Source organism: Petromyzon marinus, chromosome 3, assembly GCF_048934315.1.
Source record: "Petromyzon marinus isolate PM22_M1 ecotype Great Lakes invasive population chromosome 3, UKy_Petmar_22M1.pri1.0, whole genome shotgun sequence".
In the NCBI taxonomy this organism is placed as follows: domain Eukaryota; kingdom Metazoa; phylum Chordata; class Hyperoartia; order Petromyzontiformes; family Petromyzontidae; genus Petromyzon; species Petromyzon marinus.
In genome coordinates, this window is record NC_133669.1 from 7292887 (window position 1) to 7318820 (window position 25934).

General features: G+C 44.7%; 1 protein-coding gene across 2 annotated transcripts; it reads left to right on the plus strand.

Annotated features, from left to right (window-relative positions):
• The first annotated feature begins 5044 nt into the window (after window positions 1-5044).
• Window positions 5045-15170, plus strand: C3H17orf67 (chromosome 3 C17orf67 homolog). 2 transcript variants are annotated; one of them, XM_076073408.1, is made up of 4 exons: window positions 5045-5254; window positions 9003-9118; window positions 10887-11051; window positions 14057-15170. In XM_076073408.1, the coding sequence occupies exons 1-3, from the start codon at window positions 5200-5202 to the stop codon at window positions 11001-11003; spliced, it is 288 nt and encodes a 95-aa protein (XP_075929523.1). In that variant the 5' UTR covers window positions 5045-5199; the 3' UTR covers window positions 11004-11051; window positions 14057-15170. The 2 variants fall into 2 exon arrangements, 1 of the variants encoding a protein (XP_075929523.1); XR_012946531.1 differs by having other exon boundaries at window positions 5046-5254; window positions 10887-11054; window positions 14058-15170.
• Window positions 15171-25934: the final 10764 nt, after the last annotated feature.

Consider the following 25934-nt stretch of genomic DNA (forward strand, 5'->3'; position numbering starts at 1 on the left):
GAGAATTCTTCTGTGATGGATGGTGGTGGGAATCCGGTTTCAGATAAGCATCCGTATGGGTAGCTTTCCTGTAGACAGAGTGGCTCATTGAACCATCAGGTCTCTTTTTAATTAGGACATCCAAAAAAGGTATCTTGCCATCTATTTCGACTTCCATGGTAAATCTGATGGCTGGGTGTATGGAATTGATGTGGTCGAAGAATTGGTCTAGAGCAGGCCGGCCATGTGGCCAGATGACAAAAGTGTCATCCACGTACCTCTTCCATAAGGTTGGGCGCAGAGTGGCAGTCTGGATGGCGTCAGTCTCAAATTTCTCCATGAAAATGTTAGCTATAACTGGAGAAAGGGGGGAGCCCATTGGGGTGCCCTCAGTTTGTTTGTAGAAAGTTCCATTCCAAGTGAAGTATGTATTGGTTAAACAGTGTCTCACCTGGGGGGGTACCTCAGTGTTTAGTCCTTTGTTGCCGTCAATGATAAGTGTGATTTGTAGAGTGTCTTGTCTAACTGATCTAGTCCGGTGCGTATAAGTCTGATTTTTTCTGAGATAAGAGCTAAGCTAGTTTTGAAAAGAATTCGTTTCGCATTAGAAGAAGTTACAGCAGCAGAGGTCAGTGTAAATGCGATTGGTATTCTTCAGGAAGGTGAGAGACTCGATCAGCTGAGCTTTCTTATCCCGGAGTTTGTTGAAGGATCTTAAAGTTATGTGAAAACCCTCCCCGTAGAGGCGATTAAATTTTGATTTAAAGCTTTCGTGACTGCAGTAATTCATATTCTTATGAATTACCGTTTGAGTTATGGTCGAAACGTCGTGAGAATTTTTTTATTGTTTTATATATATTTTATTATTTTGTTGTTTCCCTTCAACGTGACTTTACCGAAAAAACTAAGAATATACATAGAGTTATTATCTTCTCATACAAGTCAGATGATTTTGACCGAGTCAGTGGTGATGTAAATTCGAATGATGTTCCTGACGGGTGCAAACAACAAACCCCCATGACTGACACAGCATGGCGATGCCTTAATAATCTGAATTATTGCACGAATTTTAGTTGAGTCTTTGCCTGAAACTATGTAAATGTAAGAACCGTTTTTTTTTTATTTGACCCCCAAAAGGCGGTGGACATGAGGTCCGGTGGTCAGAGCACTGAGCTGGCACTGCTGGGAGCTTGGGTTTGAATCTGAGCAGCTGGCCGTGGGTTAAGTTACCGTTCTCAAAATCAGTTAGCTGATGGTCTCAGCCTGGTCACCAGTGACTGCGTAAAGAAAAACCATCATGCAAAAGTTGATCATGCAATTCCTAAATTCCAGCAGGGAGAATTAATATATCATTCATCACGGTGTGACAGACATGGGTTGCGTGGAGCTTGAGAGGGAGGTTTGTGCCACTCTTAACATGGCACAGTGGTTACTGCCCTGCAATATAAACCCGTAAATTAGTTATATTACCAGCCAGGGCAAACTTCAGTGGTGGGTGATATCAGCACTGATAGTGTCCACCCTTTCACCAACCGGCACTTACCAGCATGGCGAAGTATTGTCAAACAACACATGACTTACACGGAATGGAAATGCCTTCATCCAGCAGTTTATGGACAAAAAAATGATATACAGTATAATATAAAAAATAGTAGACAGTTTTCGTCGTCGTCGTTGGTAGTTTCTCGGGGTTCGAGGATGACGTCCATAAGTGTTGGCGGTGGCTCTTGAGGTGGCCGAGGAGTCCATGTCTGGCTTCCTTTTCCTTTCTGCTTTTTTTTGTGGTGGTGGCGGCGATCCACCTCGGCGTCAAGACGTTGGGTCTCGAAGTAGGCCCGCGGCCTGGTGGACACTGCGGCGGCACCCTGGGCGGTGAGACGCGTTATACTTGTGCCGGCGCTGTTATTTGCAACTAGCTTTTTTTGCCCGTCCAAGGACGGGTGTATATTGCAGTAAATCTGAAATATTCAATAGAAAAAAATTTCAGCTCATTATTATTAATGAGGGGGGGGGGGAGGGGTTGCCCCATGTGGAGTGACGTCACCCGCTAATGGTTATTGAGGAGGGGTGCGGCATGTGGAGTGACGTCACATGGAGCAACGTCACGCGCGGGACGGACAGACATTTGTGGGTGATTATAATAGGTAATATCAGCCTGCTCGTCTGATGCGCCAGTGTTTGACGTGAACAATCTTATGCGTGTTGTGCTACATTACGTAAATTATTCCAAGGAGCATGTTGTTTAGAGACGTTTGTACTTCAACAGGATAAAATGTGCACATGGTGTACTTAATGTGTTTTTATTCCATATTATGTGTACATAAAGCACTCCGCCTGTGTGTATTATGCATTATGCTTTGCTGGTTATTCTCGTAATCTACCGCTGTTATCATTGGTGGCATGCGCCAAACTAATGGGTCCCATAGGCAGACTTCGCAGCAGGGAGCACAAAATGCAGTTCCTCAGGAGCTGTAGATGTTTTTTTGCAAAATGCACCGCTGCTTTTTGGTACACCTTTCTATTGTGTAGATTGAAACATATGGTTTTCTAACCTGCAATGTTTTTTTTAATTGGTATGATGAGTTTTATTATAAATTACAAATTTGATTATGGACATGATACAGTACCGTATGTAACTGTTGAATGCATTACGTAACTGACAAATTCCTTTTGCTTGTTATGCGCTTACTTGAATGTTAGACATGGCAAATCTCAGAGTGCTGTGTGTCACCGTCCGAGTGGATTATTCCAGGTGAAATGTTGTTCACAGTCTATTGGCAGGTAGTGGGGAATGGTGTGGCTTTTCCTACGCCTGGCCAGTGTGGATGAGTTGGCCAAAATAACCCTCTAGAGGGGCTTTCTAAAGTTGTTGTTTATAAGGGGCGACATAGGGCTCCCTCGAGTTGAGGCGCTTCTGTGTCAGTTATGTTGCCAAGTAATTGCAGGGCTGCACCCTTACCGAATAGTTTCTTAGAGAGCTTGTACTACCTTTCAAAACCTTCAAATGTGCACTTTGGTGTTTGGTAACTTAATGTGATACACACACAGTACTGTTACATAGCCATTCAATGCATTGTACTGTTATATTTGCAATATCAGCTTACTAGAATTATACGCCAATGTCAGATGTGGAAAGATCGCAACGTATCGTGCGTCGACACTGCTGGTGTGAACTATTCTAGGGCACATGTTGTTCAGGGGCTGTGTGAATGTGTGAGTTGGACGATCCTTTGAATTCTCACCACATGACACCTCTTCCAGTGTTGTCACGGGGAGCTGGAATGAGTAACGAGAGGGTCCACGTGGACCCCAAGTTGAACGGCAAAGCTGGAGAATATTCTGGAATGTGATATCTCGTACCTTGTGCAGGAAAATGACTTTTAATCTTTCTAAACCAAGCGCTTATTTAAAAAAATATATAGCATGAATTGAAGTGATGGTTTTGTCGTGTATTTGTCGCACGGAATTGAAATTTAGTGGTTACATTTAGTGAATTGTTTGCTCCAGTTTTTACTCGGTTAAAACAAATGAATGAAAATAAAATATTAAGATTGTATTTATCAATAGAGTATAATCAGCAGCAGCCGCAGCCAGGATCAATCCACTGCTCAACAAAGGTCTCCCTAAGCTGTCGCCATGTCTCGCAATCCTGTGATGTAATAATACCACTTGCATACATTTAAAATATCGCTACGTAAATTGTCATCATTTTACAAATAAAAATTAAGGAAAATGTGTTACTGCCTTTTAATGATTGTGTTGTGTAATCTAAATTGAATACAAAACACATGCAGTACACTAGATTCAAATAAATAAAGGGTTGTTCAATAAGAAAATATACTTTTAATAAGCATCAAACCTATGTTAATGTGACATCGGTAAAAATTGCAGAGCGAATGGGGTTTTTATCATGGTACTCATGGGCAATACTGTATTTTAAAATATTTTTTTTCCACGAGGTGGCAGACATCACATGATCACAATCGGCATCATCGCACCCTTGCACAACTGCACATAAGCAGAGCAGCAAGCTCTTATTGGCGTGTTTCTCTGCTGGTGTTATGGTGAGCGAAATCTATGAAAGAATGAATTTGTACAATGAAAATGTGTGAAGGATGGCAATGTTTTTAAATTGGTGAAATTGGTGAAATCGCTTCAGTGGGTGACAGAAGTGATCGACTTAGTCGATGCTTCAACGACAGTCAACGTCACGTGTGTGGAGAGACTGATATTGCATTTCAGCCGAGTAGGTGTTTAGTCGTAGGGATGAGTCTGGGAAGGGTTCATGCAATAATCCATGACAAATTGAATGCCCAAAAAGTGTGTCCAGTGTCTACCAAAAATGGCAATGGAATGCTGTAATCTGAACAGAATTTGCATTTACTATGCCTCATTGGCCGAATTTCTGAAAGCTTCAATGCCGCAGCTCCACCCGTGTGTGAACATTGCCTCGATTCAAACAGTGTCGTATTACATTTTTATTCTTTGATCAATTCCGCTTGTCTTTACACCCTTAAGAAGACAGAAAACGAAACAACTCACTGCTGTTCTAAGTTGCACTTGTGCAAGGGTGCTGTCATATTTGATCGTCCATCTGACGACAAAATCTGCAAAAGATATTGCACAATTACAAGGGTTATAATCCAATCAGCACACAATTGCACTCACATAGGCCGCAATATAATTTACAGTGAAATTAATTATTGAACCACTCTTGTGTTATAACTATGAATGGCAATATTTACAGCAAGTTAAAAAAAAAACATTTCCAAATAAATGTTCTCTTTTACACTGGGGATTCAACGCAATCGCTTTCCATTTGGAAGACATGCAGATGCAATCTTAATGCATACTGTACACATTTTGTATTAAAATACCTGAATTGGCAACGTGGTAACAGGTCTCTTAAGTCAACATTTAAAATATGAATGAGCAAAAGAAGGCGTTGCCCTTGACATTGCTACTGAACCACCACGTCCGTGACATAAACAAGCCACCGAAAAGGGAGTTGTGTGAAACTTGACTGGAATGTTTAATGACGGGGGCCTTTTGGCAGGCACCTGACAGAATTCGATGACACTGCCAGTGGCTCGGATCTGCGTAATACCTTAAAGGCGGCCAGGAGAGGGAAAGGTTTGCAGAACGCGTGGAAGTTTTGTGCCACGTCAAACATATATCCACCGTGCTGCTACAAGGAACGGGAGCAACTCGCCAGCCACCATGCGTACGATCGTGGCGCTTGCCTTGAGCGCCACTTTGCTGTTTTTGATGGCAGGTAAGCGTTCAGTGTTGAGCAAAACACATTTGGCGATGCTGCGTTGGCAGTGGTGCATAAGGGTAAATAACGACGACGACAATCAACACGTTCGTCAATAACACGGGGTGTGGTGGCCTGAAAAGGAAACTATATAATACGGCGGTTCTCAATCATACAAAATGTATAATGTTAATAAATATAGGTTTTGATTATACAAGTTAGGTGTGCTCACGTGCCCGTGCTTAATTTGTGTTGTCTATTATTTACCTTCCAGAAAAAATCTGGAATGTCTCGGCACCCCCCAGAAAGGGCATCTCGCACCCCCAGGCGGTGCGTGCACCCCAGGTTAAGAAGAACCACTGATTTAATAGATGACGTTTCGGACAATGACCCTTCTACATAGCTCACGAAGAAGGATCATTGACCGAAACATCACATGTTGTATACTTGTTCCTGTAACGGCAGTGTTATTAACACATCGTTTGAGGTTTCAGTGTTGAGTTTGTGGCAAGAGGTGATGGTTTAACATTTGCGATGTTGTTTATGCCTGGAAGCAATGATTCAGAAGTCAATTTAGGTGTACTTTTTTTTCTTGTCAATTGTCGCATCTGAAATAAATTAATTGTGCTTGTGTTTTATCCATAATGGTTTTATTTTATGCTGATGTTAACAGTGAATATGTTTATACTGATTCGTTACTTAAGCTTTCAATACAAATTAGCAAATATTACTTATCTGTGTAACGTTGCAGATAATATAATTTTTAAATTAGATGATCACAAACATTCTCATGTAATGTGCGATACAAACTTATACTCAAGACACGACTCAAAAATATTAAATTTCTCACGTAAAACGACCACTTTATAATATAATTTTAATACGAAGTGCTGTATACTGCAATCGTGTTGCATTAAAACTGAGTACCTTTGAAAACACAATCATTGAGTAATTGATAATTTTATTACAAAAATAGAATTATGATTGAGACTTTTATTTTTGAGCAAATAACAGTCAACTCAGACCATGGATCTGATCTTTCTCGTCAGACTTCAGATTAAGTCCGTGCAGCAAAAAAGACAATTTCAATGCTAGAAAGTGAAATAGAAAACACAAGACGAAACAATTTCCCAAGATAACTAACTAATATGAAATAACACATTTTTAGTTTGCGAAATATGTGCATTTATCATTTCCAAATGGTGCTAGCGAAATTTTATTTTAAAGTGATAGAACAGATTATAAACGTAGATTAGATGCAATTTTGTTCCACGTGTGAGAGACATCGTATATGAAGGAACGTTTGCCAAATGTATTCTTACCTTTTTGTAGCGGGACATAAAATTTTGGTGGCATGTAAAAAATATAAATTCCTTGTTTTTAATGGAACAAAGATTTAAAATGCACAAAGAGGCATGGAGAGAGGCGTGCTTGAAATTACATTGGTACAGCAAGAGGAATACACGGATTAGAGAGCATAGGCAAGTTAAATACACGATTCAAGCTCACTTGAAAAAAAGGCCCAGGGATGGAATGCGTCCGAGAGAACTTGACCAATCAGATGAAGCGATAACATCAGCTCGTGTGCAGGGTCTTTGGTGGATTTTTGCATCGCGGGATTGTATTGTGTAGCCGTGGCTTGGAGAGGCCTTCATCCAGCAGTGGATTGATCATGGTTGATGATGATGTTAGAAATAAATTATCATAATTGAAAATCCATAAGCTTCAACATCTTGCTAGAATCATGGAGCACAGCCATAATATAAAAAAATACTTGATCATCACTGAACCACTTGGGTGTATTTAAAAAACACACACTTGTGTTTATCTGGGTAACCACTGCAACGTAGCATGACTCTTAGCAACATCAGTAAATACAGTCCCGCAATTCATTATTTAAAAATGCACATTGAAATTGCTTTTACACGTGCTTCGCTTACTGCAGTGTTTCCGCATGCGAACGTACACGCATGTTTAATATGCTTTGTATATCCGGCATGGCATATGATCTCTTTGACAATAAGAGAGTATCAGCAATCATCTACAACGAATGGCTTTAATGGGTCATTGCCTAAACATGTTTTAGCGTCATATATTTATTCTACAAGCAAAATTAACGTGTATTATTTAGTGGAGAAGTCAGCAACGGTTACTTTATGGAAATACTCATCCATATCATGGGAATTTGGAATTCCCACCACTGGTTCAAGGCTGTAAGCAGTAAGTGAATGCCTATTAAGTGTGGGTTTGGCTTTGAATTATAAAGTTGATGAGGGTTTTTTGTATACTTACACATGGCTTGCTGGCTTCCTTCCTTTATTCGGAAGTCACTTGATCTATGCACCTTTTAATCTAGATTGAAAACTCATTTCTTTAGCACTGCTTTCTGTGTTTAGTTTGTTGTCCTTCCTCTGCACCTCCGATTAACACGGTTGGCTACGTACGGGGCGAAAATAAAATCAACATACATTCATGCATTCCTTCCATATAAATATTCATGAAAATTCCAAAAAAATATTTCCTAAATGATTCCAACATTCCACAGATTCTGGGCCGAGCTTCCTTGTAACATGGACGTGTAAAAGTTGGCACGGACTTTAGAAGGCCATAACGACCTCTAAATATCTCAGGGTCACCCAGTGAAACACTAAGAGGGAAGATAAGCTCCTGTTTCACCATAAACTATATATAATAACAAATTAGGTTCACCAGCCAGTGGGCCTTCTGGACCAAGGCGTTCCAATAGAATTTGTCTCAGCAGGAAAACATCCAATCTGATTTATACTTATCTGGGTCTCATCACAAGAGTGTGGTCTGTTCGACATGCTCCTGGGTTGCTTGACTTTAGAGGCAAGAGCCCTCCATGAGCACTATGATGCCCGTTCATTTCAGGACAGCAACACGTGTACACAATGTACTGTTAGTATTGCTGCGTATCCAATGTTGGATACGTTATTTTATAGTTACTTTTATTTTACGATAGTGAAACAGGACTTTGTTTATTTAATACTGAATGGATATATGCAGTAAAAACTTTAATTGTCAAAAGTTCTGCTGCACTTTTTTGAAAGTTATATTTTCAAGAGGGCCGTGTTGCGTGTCCAGTATTTTGCTAAATTGTTATTGATAACTTTTTCTTCAAAACTTGTTTTAAATGTTTGTGGTGGTGTGATAGTTGTGATGATGATGATAATAATGATGAAAATGACCTTTCTTAAGCAGACACTGCAGGACTGCCACTGTAGTGTACACATTGTGATGTTCTTCACTTACTGAGATAATTCACACCGAGCCTCAAAAGAGCCTCAAAACTGTTTTTGACATGGGTCCTCCTGCATTGGGACATTTGGATACCGCAGTGCAGTGCTCACAGGAAACAAAAAAACACACATACGAGGGGACGACACTCAAGTTGTCACGCAGATAGATTTTCAATCAATTGCTATTTTACCACCTTGCAGCCCACGCCTGGCATTCCCCAGGCAATTACGAAGGGAGATTTGGTTTGATTTGCAGTTCCGTTGATTTCCTTACTGCGTAGGGTTTTCGCGGCTGTGTTGCCCACAGCCCCGCACGGCGTTTGCAGGTTGCACCGCGTGTCGCTCGGCGCGGGATGTCCAACGTTTTCCCTCGGAGCCTTTTATAAGACGCTCCCAAGCACCTGGAGCCGACGCGTCTTGCCCTGACAGCCAGGAGCGAAAAACACCGTCGGACAACCGTGGCAGAACAACGCGCGGCACAAGTTGCTTTGTCCCGTTCGTTGCAGAGTCGACTCCGATCCTGACGCAGGAGCAAGCCAACCAGATTCTGCGCAGCAAGCGCAGCCCCCCGGACCACGGCTACCCCAACCCCAAGGCTGGGCACGCCGATGAGCCGATGCGGGTACTGCCCTCCAGCGCGTCCACCTTGAATCCCTGCCTTTCACGTATTTTTGTTTTTTTACAACAATAACAAAAATGTTGGTTGTATTTTATCCGTTTTTTTTAATTTGCTTGCTTGCTATCGGCGTCATGTCACGAGATAACAAGAAGACCACGTAGTGTCAGACAACGGCCCGCAGAAGCGGATATCACGGAGCTGCCCCCTGATACCTTTTCAAGTGACCTCTGGTCAAATAAACCCCCATGACTCTTACAGGCGTGGGGTGGCCCTTAAGTCGGTCGCGAATTGATTAAAGTAATATACGTGTACACATGTGGGTATACCAGTCATACATACCCCTTATAAACCAGATAAGACCCGTTAAGACGGTCTCATTTTCAAGGAAGAACTCTATACTGTATCAATATTAATCCTGGATTCACATTCATTTAACCTTAGATATAACAACACCGCTGCCAACACTCATCATATCCCGCTTTTAACCAGCATTGGGATATATAATTATAAAATACAAATATGATCAAACGTAAAATTAATCTACTGGTAACACGTATGTATGTGGAACTTCATTTCGGACCGTACGTAGCCAACCAGTATGTAATGGCGTACTCTCCGTGTTGAAGGAGACAGTTTCGGAACCTACATCAATCGCTGCCTTGCGGGCTCTGTTACTCGGCGCCCCTGGTTGCTGCTGATTGTGGCAGTGGTGGAAGAGCCTGGCGGTGGGGGGATCAGTGCGGGGTGAAGTGAGGCCGGGTTTCACTAGCAGCGTGATTCATGCCTTTGCTGGTTTATTAGACCGCGCTTTAAAGACCCCCACGCCCCGCCCCCCAGCCGTACCGCACACTGGACCATCCTTTGTGCGCTGCTCTCGGTGGTTAAAAAAAGCCCTTTGAATTACAACTCCGCGGCCACGCTTTGCCGTCTGAACCCAGACCAAGCATCCATTCTGTCTGTTAAGCGGCAGCCGCTCAGTGACGCAAACGCCAACCCCGGAGGCACCGGCTGCGCGGTCGTCAGTCTAAGTGGCAGTTTTAAACATTTTGGGTCGCAAGAGTTCAAACCGATTAATTTATAGCGATCCACCGGTTTGATTTATGTAAGTGTACTATTCCAAACAAATAAACAAAAAAAACCTGGCCTTTGCCCCGTTCACCCTCCACCCCTCCCCAACCAATTCACCACCCACACTGACCAGCGTGGTGAAATATGGTTAAACAACCCCCACGACCGACACGGCAGGGGTGGTGGGGATGGGTGGGTGAATTCATCCAGCAGTGGCATGCCTAAGAGATAGCATCAGTTGGCAAGTGTTATCAGAACCGCTTATGGGCCGGTTTCTAATATCACTCCGGGCCTCCCGTGGTGCAGAGTGTGCGATGACATCGGCACTGGGAAGACAACGACGGCTGGGCGTGATGGATGCTTCCCCACACCGCGACCCCCTTGATGAGGGCACCGTGGGCCTTAGCGGCTTCTCGTTAACGGCACTTGCCTCGACGGCTTGCAAGAGTCGATACCAAGTGGGTCGGCAACCACAACAACAAGCAGAGCGATTTTTGTTTCGAATCCGGTACAAAAAAAAAACCGACCCCGCAATATTTGAAGGGCCTCAAATGCATGCGAATACGAGACACGGTGGTCCTTAATAAATAACGTCACGAGGCAGCCCTGAAAGAGCCGTAGGTTTGCTGACCCCTGGGCTATATGGCAGCGGGGGGTGGGGGGGGGGAGTTGAGGATGACCTTTGTCTGTGTGTGGCGTGCAGGAGTACCTGATGCACCTGCAGGTGCTGGAGGCGCGGGTGGAGGAGCGTAACCTGGAGCACTGGCTCAACCCGCACTGCCTGCCGCACTGCAACCGCAACTACGTACACCCGGTGTAGACGGACGCCCGGCACGCGCCACTCCCGTGCCAAGGAGAAGGGAGGGGGGGGGTCAGTTGTATGTCTGTATGTATGTTTGTATGCCAGTTTGAATGCTCACAACAACGAGCGGAGCGACGGTGGAGATAAAACACAGCCAGTTGGCACAGTAGGGGGCACAGGTGGTGCATCGGTCAGTCATCTGAGTCAATCGTCCCATGGCACCGCTGGGTCTGTCCCGTGACCTCCAGCCGGCGGGCGTTGGACACTTCACGTGGCCTTAAAGTCCACCTAGCCTGGCACAAGCGCCGTGGTGACGTCACGGCCACTTAGTGGCGAATGGCTGTTGTTGTTGTCACGTATGCTGAACTTCTGTCGCACCGTACGTCGGCAACCGTGCTAATCGGAGGTGCGGGGGGGTGGGGGTATAACAAACTAAAGGCAAACAAAAAAATGTAAGAGTCCCAACGTCTCGATTTGTCAAGTTTTTGGGACGTTGCCTCAAATTTCCTTGCCGTTATTCCCCCCAAGAGGAGATGAATTATTTTCATTTTAGTGATGCTGGCTGCTGATGCTACGATTGCAATGCTGCACGAGCACCATTTAAACAAAAAAAAACTGAACACGTGAGTCAATTCTAGATTTAAAGCTTTCGTGACTGCAAGGATCCATAATCTTTGGTCCTATTCGGTTAAGTCACGTAGGTGATTTTTGTTTTATTTTTTACCTACGTGACTTTACCGAATAGAACCAAAGAGTACGTGAGTCAATAACAAAAACAACTGCGTGGCCTTAAAATGAAAGATATATTTAGAGGTGATGTTTCGGGCAATGAACCTTTTATTATAATTCGTGAAAAGTGAATAGTCGAGGGGGTGTAGCGATTCGGGGATTCAGGGTTGCGTTCCAATTCCAGAATCAGATGGGGTTCTCTTTTTTTACATTGTGTTGAATATAGCGGCCTCTGGTGGATGCAAGGATTACATGAAGCCACCTACATGCAAAATATACGAATAAAACCGATATTGTTTTCCATGTGTGGGGTCAATGCATGAGCATCTATGTTGGGAATGAGAAATCGATGGATTCTCGCACTCGCCACCCCTGGTAAATTCGATCTCGTTCTCTAAATCACGATGTTGCCCATGCAAGGATGAGCATTGTGCATTCTCTTTATGTTTCAACAACATTATTCCTTCCTGGACAGTGGGTTTTATTTGTTAATGGTCAATCGGATTTGCATGTAAAGTGTGTTTTTTTAACGATACCCAACAGTTAAATACAGTACTGTTAATTAAGTCATTAGAACACCCATTTAACTTTCTTAAACGTACATTACAGAACGTGTCATTATTGTGTTGAGGTGTATGATGTTCAACGTGAATTATTTGCTACTTTTTTTTAGTTTTGAGTCTTGAAAAAGACCGTTCGTTTCAGTGGGGCCTAACCTTATTTCGCTCTTGAGACTTGCAATGAATTGCGTCATACTTTCCATCACGTATAGGCGTAGCCATTCACGGCAACATATAAAGCATACATACGTGTTCTGGAAAGAAACGTGTTAATTAGTTGCGTCACATGATCATCATCAGTCATCATCTAACCACTGCTGGCTGAAGGCCTCTCCAAGCCATCACAATCCCGCAAGGTGTCGGTGATGCAACGATTCATGGCTCTCATCAGCACCTGCACACACGCAAATTTCACCGCTCCGTCTCCTCCGTGTGGACGTACTGACGGGCTCGTTCTCTCCTTTGGCTGCCCCTCTCGATCATCAGTCTCTACCAGAGCCCCATCAACCCATTCTTGCGGTGTGTCTTGCCCAAGCCCATCTGTTCCTCTCTGGGTCTCTCAATGTACATTTCCAAGCGTGTAGATCTCCACGCGTCTTTGCGCACTTTTCAGCATTCGTTTCGTTTTCGTTGGCAGCGTTCATTATTTTCTGAGCCACGTGGCACAGCAGGCAATATGTACATTGTGAATTGCAGATATCGCTGATGCAAAGCGGAGCTCTGCACACAGTGCCACGTTTTTCAAGATGCATGACAGGCAGCAGAAGGCACTGCTAGAGCGCTGACGGAGGGATCGTTTCTGCAGAATTTTGGCAGCGAAAAGCTGAAAGCGTTGCTATTTCAAGTGGATTTGGCCAAGTATTTTTTTTTCCAGTTGTCAGTAAAACATTTCAACATGAGTTACACTTATTGTTGCGTTTTTTTCTGGCCAAAGATATTCGCAGTAATATGTTGTCAGTCAGAAAGCATAAGTCAAATGTTATTTTGACAATTAGTTTTTTTGTAAACCGTTTTACGCACACTTTTGGAACAACTCTGCTCTTGAAATGTAAAAAAAATGTACAAAAACGTTTAGCTCGCATTAATGACTTGTCTGTGTTAAGCTATGCACAATTAAACAAGATAATGTTACATTTGGCGGGCACCCAAACACATTCCACACCTCCCTCGTAAGCTTTGTTGCTTTTCATTTCGCCGCAAAAGAAAAACCGCTGTGTTTGCCTTTAAAAAAGAATGGTCCATGTATTTGCAGGTAATATGTTCCAAATTATGATGAAAACTTTCATAATAAACTCTACTGCCCAATTTCCTTTCTGCTATAAACAGCCTCCACGTCTCACTTCCATCTCAAGTCTATTGTCGAGGATACAGGACAATAGACTTGGGTTTCCTCTTCAGTTCACAGTTGGGTGGTACTCATCTCCTGTTTACAGCCCTGAGCTAATGGTGGAATTTCCACATTGCTATGGCAAGGACGCGTCTTACCAAATGACAACCACTGTTGTCTTGCACATAAAATCGGTGCCTCGTGGGAACGCCTCGGCTGCAACTCCGTTACGCGTTTAGAGTAATGCGGCTTCTGTACATTTACACGCGATAAGCCACTTCGTTGAGAGTTATATAACTCACCAGGCAAAATAAAAAAAAAACATTTTACAGGTTTAGTTTAATTAGTTTTAATTAAATTAATTAAATACAACAACAAAAAAAGCCCATTGTCAGAGCGATCGTTTGCTGGTCGGGAGATTTTGTGTTGACGTCGTTTTTTTTCTCTCTCTCGTAGGGCTCACTGTGCCAAGACCGATATCTGTCGACGGAAGACGTAAGGAGAAGAATAAGTCCCCCGCGCGCGGTAAATAACCGCGCGCGAACGCCTCGACTTTGTGATCGCTTAACTCGAGCTCACGCTGGGCGAGAGGCGTTCACATGGGGCGAGGCCAGTTAATTTTTTGTCATTATTCAGCGCATAATGCAATGCACACAAATATTAATTGCATTTTTTCCCAGGGTTTCTCAAACTCCAGTCCTTGCGAGTTTACCAATTCACCAATTTGCTCCTCCCATTCAAATACATTTGTACTCGGTTCACCCTGCACGCGCCCGATGATTGCTTAACACGTCCCACGTGCCGCGCTGTGCAAATTAACGCTGGCTGGGTCACGTGGAACACGTGCACACAGACACATGCATGAAACACGTGTACACACACGTATACACGTACACTGAGATTGCAATCTTGATTTGAATCGGCTCTTAACGCAGACAGCGTTACGTGGAACGTGTTTAACAATCATATGGCTTGTGCAGCGTGGAACGAGTTAACGTGTATATGAACGGGAGGAGTAAATTGGTAAACATGACGACTGGAGTTTGGGAAACGCTGCATTATTCACTGCATAATTACATACTTTTATCACGTATAAAGCAATGTACACACTATACATTTATAATATACAGGGTGATCCATTAAAGTTAACTTAATTCTGAACGTGTTTGTAAGCAAATAAGACTGGCTACGTCAGACAAGGTGCATCAGCAGAGTGCTTAAAAATGTAATGAGTCGATTGTGATTGGTGGGAGAACGGTGTAGAGGCTCTGAATAACAATGCAGTTTTATCTGTCATTTATCCCTGTTACCCTTCATAGTAGTGGTTGTCAACGTATTGGGAAGGCCTTTATCCAGCAGTGGATCGATCATGGCTGCTGTTGATTATTATTTTCAAAGGATATCTATACATTGGATCTCCCTGTATATTTACATATTTTTTTATGGCTCAAATATGTACTATAACCCTAATGTTTATCTAACATAGTCTTTTTTGTATCTCGTGTTACAGCAGAATATGTTGTGGAAAATGTATCATTCTTTTAAAATACATTCATAACAATTGTCGCATTTTTCTGTTTGTGTTGAGTTTCTTATCCCCCCCCCCCGCACCTCCGATTAGCACGGTTGGCTACGTACGGTGCGAAAGCAGTTCAACATGCATATACACATGTTGCGTTCTGAGAAATATTGCTGTCGGTGATGTTACAACGGTCACTTTACACTCCAGTGAGGGACACGACTGATAAACTCACCAGAGAACTGCGTGTTTACCTTGGGTAGTAATTGAAGGCGGACCTAGATTAAAAAAAAAGTATTTCATAAAGAGGCGGACGAGTGGAGGATGAAAGTGCTTTTGGAATACTAACGTCTAACAAATGAAAAGCAACTTACCAATGTGCCTAAAGAAAGACGGGGTGTAATCAGGGTATTATATCACCTGATGTGACACGTGGCTCGAAATACATTGACAAAATAAACGAATTGAAATGCATAAAGTCCGCAAAGAAGCTTGGAGAGGCGCGTGCTTGTAATTACACAGAGGAGGCAGGAAGAAGAAGGATGCATGGATTAGATGACATATATCCACGCAGGTTAAACGCATGATATAAGATTGTGGGCTTGGGTAGGTCGCTTCGCGAGCAGAGCCGATGGCTCTGGTCATCAAAACTAACGGGTGGAGTGGCACCCAGCGGAGGGAGCGCGCCCGAGATAATGTTCACTGCAGAGGAGGAGTGATGAGATCGCCTCCTGTGCAGGAGCTGGGATGGATTTTGCGGGAGATGGTGACGGCATGGGGAGGCCTTCATCCAGCGGTGGATACATCATGGACAGTGGCGGGCCGTGTATTTTACACCGAGGCCTTCAGTGCTATCCTCACGCAATTAATCCGCCTTTCGAAACAACCTCACCGTGCTATAGGCTGTTGTCATTCGACGTTAACCAACCCATATTCGCGGTGACAGTAACCTTTATCGAGTGGAATAAAGTGATTTAACACGATGCTCAACACCTATGAGAGTTACAATACACTAATTGCAGAGACATGAATACATGGTGACTAAAACCATCAAGGATGTACCACTATTACGCAGGATGACAGGATGCTGCATCACAAATAGACATCGCATAGCCCAAATCAATGTCATTACCAAAGAAACAAGAGCAAACTCACAACAACCAGTCGCATTTACTCATACGGCCACCAAGCAAGCAAAAATGCCGTAAAACACAAATAACACAATCAGGATTCAATAGGCTTCCCCACAGAAAAAAAATCTAAAGCACTACATCTTGGACTTAAAGCTTTCGTGACTGCAGGAATTTATATTCAACACAAGCAATCATCATCAGGAGAAAAAAAAGAAAAAAAAGCTTTTTTTCTCCTGATGACCATTGCTTGTGCGATCGAAACGTCGTAGTTTTTGTTATTTTCTTTGAACCTATCTACGTGACTTTACCGAAAGACCCAATAATATAAAGCACTGCATCTAAAAATGTAAACGTCACGAAAGAAACTTTAAATAAATCTCAGATGATGCTACGTTACGTGCTGGCTAGTTTTACTTCAGTTAGCTAACTGGCCCTCCGATCACGCCACACGAAAAATGCTGACGTAGGCGGCTAGGCCAGCTAGAAGGCTTCGGCGTGTCAAAGAACACGCCCACCATGGCAAACTCGAAAACTGATTGGCTAAAGAAGATGACAATCAACAACATCGTCACCATTTGCTTCAACAGCAGAGGGGATTCACTCGACATCCTGAAGGCCTCAGGGTAGATTTTTCACCCGGAGAGGCGGAGACAGCACAGGTGGAAAATCTGATTGGATAAAAGCTCTAATTTATGAGCTGCACTGGAAGCAGCGCAACTGAGGGAGAGAGTAGCAATAAAATGACGTTAAGACTGATGGGAACGAATTTTGTAAAATACATATAGCATTAATGAAAATATATATAAAATTAAAAAAAAAAGATTTTTCTGATTCTGACAATCTCTAGGCCAGCAGAAAAGGCCTTGCTGGCCCTGACAATTAAATTGACCCAACCCCAGTGTAGCAGGACTCTCCTGAAATTTCTGAACATTTGATGACATTTTCCTGGATAGATAAAAAGGGATTCTTGTGATAAAACTATCATCAGTAATGCGCCGGATCTCTTCACATCTTGAAAGTTAAGTATGTTTTGAATCGGTGATAACCACACATGAAACGGTTGAAACAGGCCACTGGAGACCTATATTTTTAGCAGATGTCATTGCAGCAAAATCAATTGTTGTACCGTACTATGATCCCAAGTCCTATACTCTCCACCCTCAACCCGCACTGACCAGCGTGGTGAAGCGAATTGAAATAACCCCGTGACCTGCACGCATGGGGAAACCCTCCTCTAACAGTGGATTGCCAAAAAGGGCCCTTTAGTATTCATTATAAAACAACACCACTCTCATTTCACTCGTTGATGTTGAGCTTTTAAACAAACCACAACACCTCGCTGATCTCGTCAAGGAGCATAACTCATCACCCAAACTCCGGTCAACCTCGCAGAGGCTTTTGGCTGGCCATCGAACAGAGACAGTCACTGCATTGCGCGCTTTTAGATGCGGACGCTCTCGCTTCCGATATTAGGAAGCCACTGGAACTAAGCACGTTTACATCTGGATTGAAAACTAATCTCTTTCGAACTGCTTTTTGCGTTTAGTTTCTTGTCTTTCCCCCACTCCCCCGATTAGCACGGTTGGCTACGTACGGCGCGAAAGAAGTTCAACACACAGTACATACATACATACAAAATAGCAACAATAAAACATCAACATCGCTAGCGTTCATCGGCGAAAACTTTTGCTCGCGCGAGTGTGGTATGAATCATTGCTCTTTGCCTCTGCTCCCGAGGCAGGGGGTCCTCGGTTAAGGCTGCCTGAATACTAAGTTGGCGGCGGCAGCAGCCATCAATCAGCACTCAACAGGGGAAAAGCATGCACTTCGCATATGTCTATTGTGCGCTTCCCAGCAGTAGCGTCGGAGACGCGGCCTGGGAACGGGGCGGGATTGATGCGTTCCCTCCTGCGACGCCGCTGCTCCACGACTCTTGCCACGTCGTCTCCTGGCAGACGCCCTCTTATCCTGCTCGTCTTTGTCTTGCGTCGTGCTTGCTCGTCCACTGTTCAGTTGGTGGTGGTGGTGGTGCTGCTGGCCCTTTGGTGGTGGGGGGCGGGAGTGGTGGTGGTGGTGGTGGTGGAGGGGTATAATTGGGGGGGGGCCCTAAGCAGAACTTTCTTTTGAGGTGGTTCACCCCCTAACCTCCCACTCCAGCCATAATTTTTTTATTTATAATAATACTTACATTCTACATGGCATTATTAATGCTCATAGCATCCCACGGCGCTGTACATTAATTACATATAAGGACCAAATCCTACTAGCAAGAAAAAAATAGATGGAACCAAAACAAAAAGCACAAACAACGAAAAGGTTACCACAACAAAGAAATGAGTACATTAGGTCACATCCCAGACCACAACTCCTAATTTATGAACTCCCCAGCGATGTGACAGAAGGCAAGCAGACACGAGATAGAACTGTAGCGAGGTGAGAGATATGCAGCCAAAGAATGGGGATGGAGTGAGGTGAGAGAAGGAGGTGCAGACGAGGAAGAGACGTGGGAGTGCAATGCGAGTTATGGAGATCATAAAGATGGAGTTGTACGGTAGAATAAGCTCTAGACCAGAGATGAGAGAGACTGATAAGCCTTGGGCCACATTCCGGGTGATTTGGTCACAGGAAGACAAGTACAGGTCACCAAGTACAAGCTAAGAACGTTCGCCGCGTTCATCGTTGCGGTGTCAGACAACGCAAAAGGAAAACGTGGAGGCTGATGCTTCGTACAGTGTTCCTTATTCCGTGCGGAGAGATTGGGCTCTCTAGTTCAAGATCACACTTTACCTTGGAGTTCTGGGTGAACAGGTACAGTTTTTATTGACAGCTGTTTTTTATATTAATGTGAGTAGACATTGAAGACTAAACAAACCTTTACCTGCTACCTAAATAAAAGGTGTCTCTCACAAAAAAGCCATCGGGTCATTGAAAAAATATATATAAAATTAAAACAGCAATTTCAAGGTCCTGCTCAAAATCATTGCTGAGGGTAATGCATAAAGTTGAAGCGTTGGTCAAAACAAAAGACTCGGAACGTGTGAGCGATCTTCAAGCAGCACAAAAAGGGACAAGATTCGAGATGATCGGAGGCGAGATGTTGACGTCACCCGAGGGACTCTCTAAAATCTCCGCGCGATGTTTGTCGCTAACGCCCTGGACGAAGCGCGGACGTTTGTACACTCGTGCGCGATAACGAACAGATATCGTCACACAAACAAATTGTATGAGTGTGTGTGTGTTTATATATCGTGGCACCTGGGTCTGCCCCGTGACCTCCTGCCAGCTGCGTCTGCCCTGTGACCTCCTGCCAGCGGGCGTTCCGATAGTTCACGTGGCCTCAAGGTGCACATGGCCTGGCACAAGCGTCGTGGTGACGTCACCGCCACTTAGTGGCGAACGGCGGTTGTTGTTGTTATTCAAGAGCCGAATGGCTCACAGGGCTATACCAAATAAATGAAACTGAAAACTTATATATCGTTATTGACGTCGCTTAATCTGCAGCCAAAGTTTATGTATAGATGATACCTCAGAATATGTATTAATATTAGACGGATAAAATGAGCTATAAAGCTCTTTTTCACAGGCGTCCAGTTGGGGCGGGTAAGAACGTTACAACAACAATCAGTACTCAACAAGACGATAGTCGTGCAAAGTACAAGAAAGTTAAACAAATCACTCAAACACAAATAAAACTAAACCATCCCCATCCCTCCAGGCAAAGCCCACTGATCTATTATGAAAATCCTGTATTTATCTATTTTAAAGGCAGCATTAATAATGAATATTTATATATATAAAAACACGCATTTGTGTCTGTACACCACTGCCAAACACAGCCGCTTATGACTCCTATTTAAAATCTAAACTCATCACCACGGAGCCATTCCCAACACCACTGCTCTGTTGGTGCCCTACCCAACTCCACCCTCTCGAATTGTCGCTGTGCCCGGCTTCGAGACCCCCGGTGTTAGCACGCTTCTCTGCGAGCGAATCCCGGGATACTCCTCCGCGCCTGCCACTGGTTGTGAGCGCGCCAGAATGCTAACGCAGAGGATTACGTCAGACTTGACAAACACAAAGGGGGGTGGGTGGTGGGTGATGGTGGTGGTGGGGGGTGTATATGCACTGGGCAGACCTTTGACCCCGTGAGCAGGCTGACGGCAGTATATTCTGGCTTTAACTAACAATGCAAACCACGTGCTGGAGAAGCAAGACTCTGGGACTTTCAGTGCCTGTCTGTTTGTTGTTTCCCCGCAGTCCTCACTGAATACACGAGCGCTTATTTTATTCTCTCTCTTTCTCACCAAACCGCCAGACACACAACCAACTCCACAAAGCCAAAGTCAGCAGCTCGAAGCAATGCTACAGCATCGGCCGTGCTGCACATAGCTCCCGCGTTGTGTTTTCAGGTTGTGCCGAGTGTTGTTTGGCATGATGCCCGACGTTTTTTTGTTTGCACCGCGCGCAGGGAGCTTCTTCAGAAGCTCAATTGATCCGATGGCTCTCTATCGATTATAATATAGCATTGCCGGCTGCTGCTGCTGCTGATGATGATGCTCACCTCTCTGACATAGCCGGCCGAAGCGGCTCTTTGGATAAACACGGGGGGTGGTCCTGCCCCAGTGGTGGAAATCCCACATCGTTGTGGCGAGAGCGGGTCACTTTGCCGCTGGCAGCTTCTCACACAGAGTGGTGATGCACAGAGAGTGGAGGCGTTGAAGTTGAGCATTGGGCAGTCACGTCCAGTTGTGCGCGCGCACTCGGTGCAGAAGGTTTTGTGAAAAAAAATCTGTGTAGCAATGGGTAGATTTATAATCAAGTATATATTCTCGAAAGGGCACAATACACGTGTGGAACTGTGCAAGAGCCGATGGGATTGATTTTGTTCGCATATGCTGTATGCAATTGGTTTATGCGATAGCTGCGGTCACGAGCGGCCACTACATTCACTCCATTGTAAAACAACATGGATTCTTGAATGAAATTGTGTCTCCGAATGGCGGCGGTTCAGAAGTTGAAGGAAGCGTTAACGATCTTAAATACATGTCTTACTTTATCTGAATGGGTGGTGGGGGCGCATCACAAACGTACACCCGCGCGGCGTCAGTAGCTGTACGTATGCTCTCACTCTGCCCTGACACCTGACGCACACCAAACCCGAGTTTAAGACTCGGCACCCAACGTTTACTTCACAAATTTCATGCGGGAATAGTGCGTCAACATCTGGAGTATATGGTGAATAACTACAAATTTCCCCCACCGCCCCGCTTCCACCTCCACCAACCAATTCCTAAATTGCCACCGGTTGTTTCTCTACTCGCCCGTGGCAGGGGTGGAAGCTCCCCGCACCCCGCCCGTAAATTAAAATTTTGAACAGAGAGCGGCCAAACCGCACGCTGTGCCCCCTCAATTAATAACCTTAATGCGCACACACCCCCCGCCTTCTGGACATGGGCTCCCCCATGGATACTGACCCCCATAACTTTCCAATCGTTCCCACGCGCGCCGTCTGTTGTGATGCTCAAGGCACATCCGGGCGTGTGGGGAAGGGTTTAGAAGTTTCGGTGGCAGAGAGCCAAGGGGGCCCCCGTGTTAGGTAGCCAAGGGGACCCATGTTAGGGTAGTAAAGGGGGCCTATGGTCGGTTGTCAAGGAGGCCCATGTTAGGTAATCAAGGGGGCCCATGTTCCGTAGTCAAGGTGGCCCTGTGTTAGGGTAGTCAAGGGAGCCTATGCTCGGTAGTCAAGGAGGCCCATGTTAGATAGTCAAGGAGGCCTGTGTTAGGTAATCAAGGGGGCCTATGTTCAGTAGTCAGGGTGCCCCATGTTAAGGTAGTCAAGTAGATTGAGGATGCACTGGAAGTGGTATACTGTACTGCATCATCATCGTCAGCTATGAGCGATCCACTGCTGCATTTAAGGCCTTCATAGGTGCTACTTTACCACATGCTATTGGTTTGGTGCAAGCCATTCCACGGCGATGCCTTGCATGAAAGGTCCAATAATTCAGGGAGGATATCCCTGCTCGATATCACTTTCAGGCGCACCTCACTCTAGGTTTTAGATGGAATTTAGGGACCGGAGCTGAATTTTTTTTCATCTTTTTTTTTCCTGAACGCTGCTAGGCCGGTTTGGAGAATTGATTGTTGACGTAAGGCACGACCACTATAGCAGTAGGTACGCCCATCCGTAATAATGTACAGTATTCCTCTACTGCTGTACCATATATTTTCCTATGATCCTATGAACAGGTTTGCACACCACGGCAGTATTCATGCGGTGGATTGTTTTTTTTTTCCGACACAGCGTTTGCGTCGGATTCTTCCGGCTAAAAACGAAGCACTCTCGAGAGATGTTGAGGGGAACCACGGCTTCAAAAGTTTATTTTTTTAATCGATATGCATCGTGCCGTAAATCTTTAATTCTATTAACCTGGCTCACAGGGACACCTAGTGGCAGCTTTTGGTTAGGCCGCGCTTTGCGCCCACGCAAAGCAGAACCTGTGAAGCTCCGTGATTGATCGAGCCATACGTGAACGCTTTCGGGGAGAAATGAAACTCATCCGCTACTTATTTCTCGAGAGATATATATATTTTTTTCTTTCAGAGCCCGATCCTATTGGGCTGTCAGCAGCGTCTTTGTCAGAAGGTTCCTTTCTCAAAGTCCTCGTTCGCGTCCCACCGGCAAGCAAGCGGCGTTGCTGGCTCGTTACGATCGAGCCGAAGCAAGCCCGACCCTGCCGATGAGATAAAGGGAAAGTTAAAAAAAAACCCTCCAGAGTTTGGTCGCCGGTTAGACTCCATCTCCTCGGCGAGGTAGCTGAAACAACGGTGACAAGTTAATGAAAGTGCGGTGGGTCAAAGTGTGGGCACTCCAAATAGTCCAAGACGTCTGGTCAATGTTGAAGAGAATAGGCCACAGAAATTCTCTCGACGAGAGGGACCCTCTCTCTCTTAAGCTTCCCATAGTGGAGGATCTTCTGCCAGCAGTGGTGCCGACGGGTCATTGCAGGGCTGCACCTTTACATATTCACCGACGATCGAGGGCAAATGTATGACGCGGTGACTCATGCTTTCCGCCGTGCCGTTTGTGTGGTCGCGCGTGCCGATTGGTGCATTTCATTACTGACGCCCCACGGGAATCTATTTATCCACGACTAATTTTCTAAAGTGCTATAGTTGATTCCGTTCAGCGGAGTGTCGTTAATACTAATGCAATAACATTTATATTTAGCCAGGAAAGCATCATCACCGAGTCTCAAGCCTCTTTTTCATTCCCGTACGGAGAATAAACATAGTAGAAAAAATGGGCAGTTAACTGGGAATTCACAGGGAGGGGTGGGGGGGGGTGCCCCATCATATTTCAACTTGAAATTGTTTGTTGCATAAATTTTATTTTGGTACCATTTTTCTTCTCTCTCTCTCTCTCCAATTGTATTTGCGTATTGTATCGCAACGATTTTAATTTGATGCAGGCTTCTCTTGTCTCAGTTGCTCGCTCTCTTGATTAAACGACATAGTCCATTTCATTTCCCTTATGAAGGTTTTTTTTTGGGAGGGGGGGGGACATTAAAGTCAACACTGCGAACGCAAAGTTTGCCAACCCTGATAATTGTTCAATGAATAAATTGCGTCCACGTTTTCGGAATTGAAATCGTTGCGGCGTGCGCCCGGGTTGGCACTTCCAAGGAACAAAAAAAACCTGGACGCACGATGCTGAACATGATACCTCACCAGTACCAGAAGTGGAGGGAGAACTTCATGCAAATGAATTGTCTCGAGTGGTGTGTTTATTAAGCAACAGACAAAACCCAGGACATTTAATATCCAAGTAAAGACGCACACATTTTCAAGGACAGCCAGCTACGGCAATCCTGGAAAAACCAGGACAGATGGTAAACCCTACAACGCAGGCGGAGGTTGATGCAAACCACTCAGGAATGGCACTGGCCAATTATCTTAATGTCATAGGACCTACATGAAAGTACAGCTTTCCCTCGCTGCATGCGGGTTCGGTTTGTGCGATTTCACGTATATGCAGGTAGTTTTTTTTGTTACCCAAAAATTTACCATATGCGGTTTGAATTCGCTCAAATGCGGTCGTATGTGGGACGATATTGGGTGTGAACTGTGTGCGCGTCTCTGCAGGCAGTTGTCTCGTGCGGTTTCGCTTTGCGCGGACCTTTTTATGGAACGCATCTACAGCATAAAGCGAAACCTGTATTTTAGACGCGTGGATAAACTGATTAAATTAAAGCAGCTGTACTATCTAGAGCAGGAGTTCTCATAATCCAGTCCTCGTGACCGTCACCACGCTCCGCCTTGCCAAGTTTCCCAGTCGTCTTCTTTGTTCAAATACAAATTAAGTCGTCACAAGCTGCGCGCGCCTCTTATTGCTAAACAACAGCCCTGGGTGACGTGGATAGAGCTTATTAATAAGCGCTCTACGTCATATGGAACACACACACACACGTGCACGCACACACAAAGGCAAAGATCGTCCGTATACGACTCAAACTTTTGGGGCAAGTGCTGTTTGTGAGCACACATTAAGGCCGGTACGGCACTCGAGAGGGTGGCGTGCCCAGCACCATCACGCCCGGCCGCCTTTGTCTCCTTAGTAGCGATGCTTACACATCGCGCCAGGTACTCATTTGGAGGCCGAGTCGACCTAGGGAAGGCCCATGTCTGGTTCAGATAATTGTCACTGGTGTTGGCCGTGAGCAGAAATTGAAATCGGGTCGCCGGGTTCATAGCACAGTGCGCTATCCGCTACGCCACCGCTCCCCTACGCAAAAACACACGTGTACCCATATGCGCACAAGATGTCAAGTCGGTCTTAATTTAAATCAGCGCCCTCTGCGTCACGTGGAACGCGTTTCGCAATTATCAGGCGTGTGCAGCATGCGGCGAGACACTTCATTTGTATTCGACCGTGTTAGGTCGCGATGACTGCAATTTGAGAAGACCTCGTTGCTCTCCGTGGACGCGCAAACCACGAGGCTTTGGGCCATTGGAGCAACGTGTGTATACCGTCCACAAGTTCGCGCCGATGATAAATTATACCAATTAAGGGAGGAACCCGTGTTAAACTTTTTAAAACAGGGCTTCGCAAAAATCGAGTACTCGCGACACCACAGCGCTACGCCCTGTCCGCGTTTACCGATTTCGGAATCGGAATCTTTATTTTGTACTGGAGGAGGAATCCGATGAGCTATGAAACTTTTTCACAGATATCCAGTTGGGGCAGGTCAGAACGTTATAACAATAAATACAATGAGTGCAAAGTATAGGAAAGGCAAAGTTAAAAAAATCACTAAAAAACACAAATGAAACGAAGGAATGTTTTTTTGTCTACGACCATTCAAATACCAATTACCTCGTCCCCCGCTGAACGCGCCCGATGATTGTTAAGCACCTGGCGTGACAAGCAATTAACACTGTCTGCATCAAGTGGTACACATGCACGCACAAATGGAACGCTGATATTTGAATAATACAGGACTCCTCTACTTACGAACGAGTTAGGTTCCAGAGTCTCTTTGTAAGTCGATGTGTTCGCAAGTCCAACTTTACTACTGTCGATTCCAAACATGTTTTACGGAATGCACACCAAACACAGGTAATGGCTTTACAAGTTGTATAATCTCCTGTAGACGTAGATGCCACTGGTTTTTCATGTTC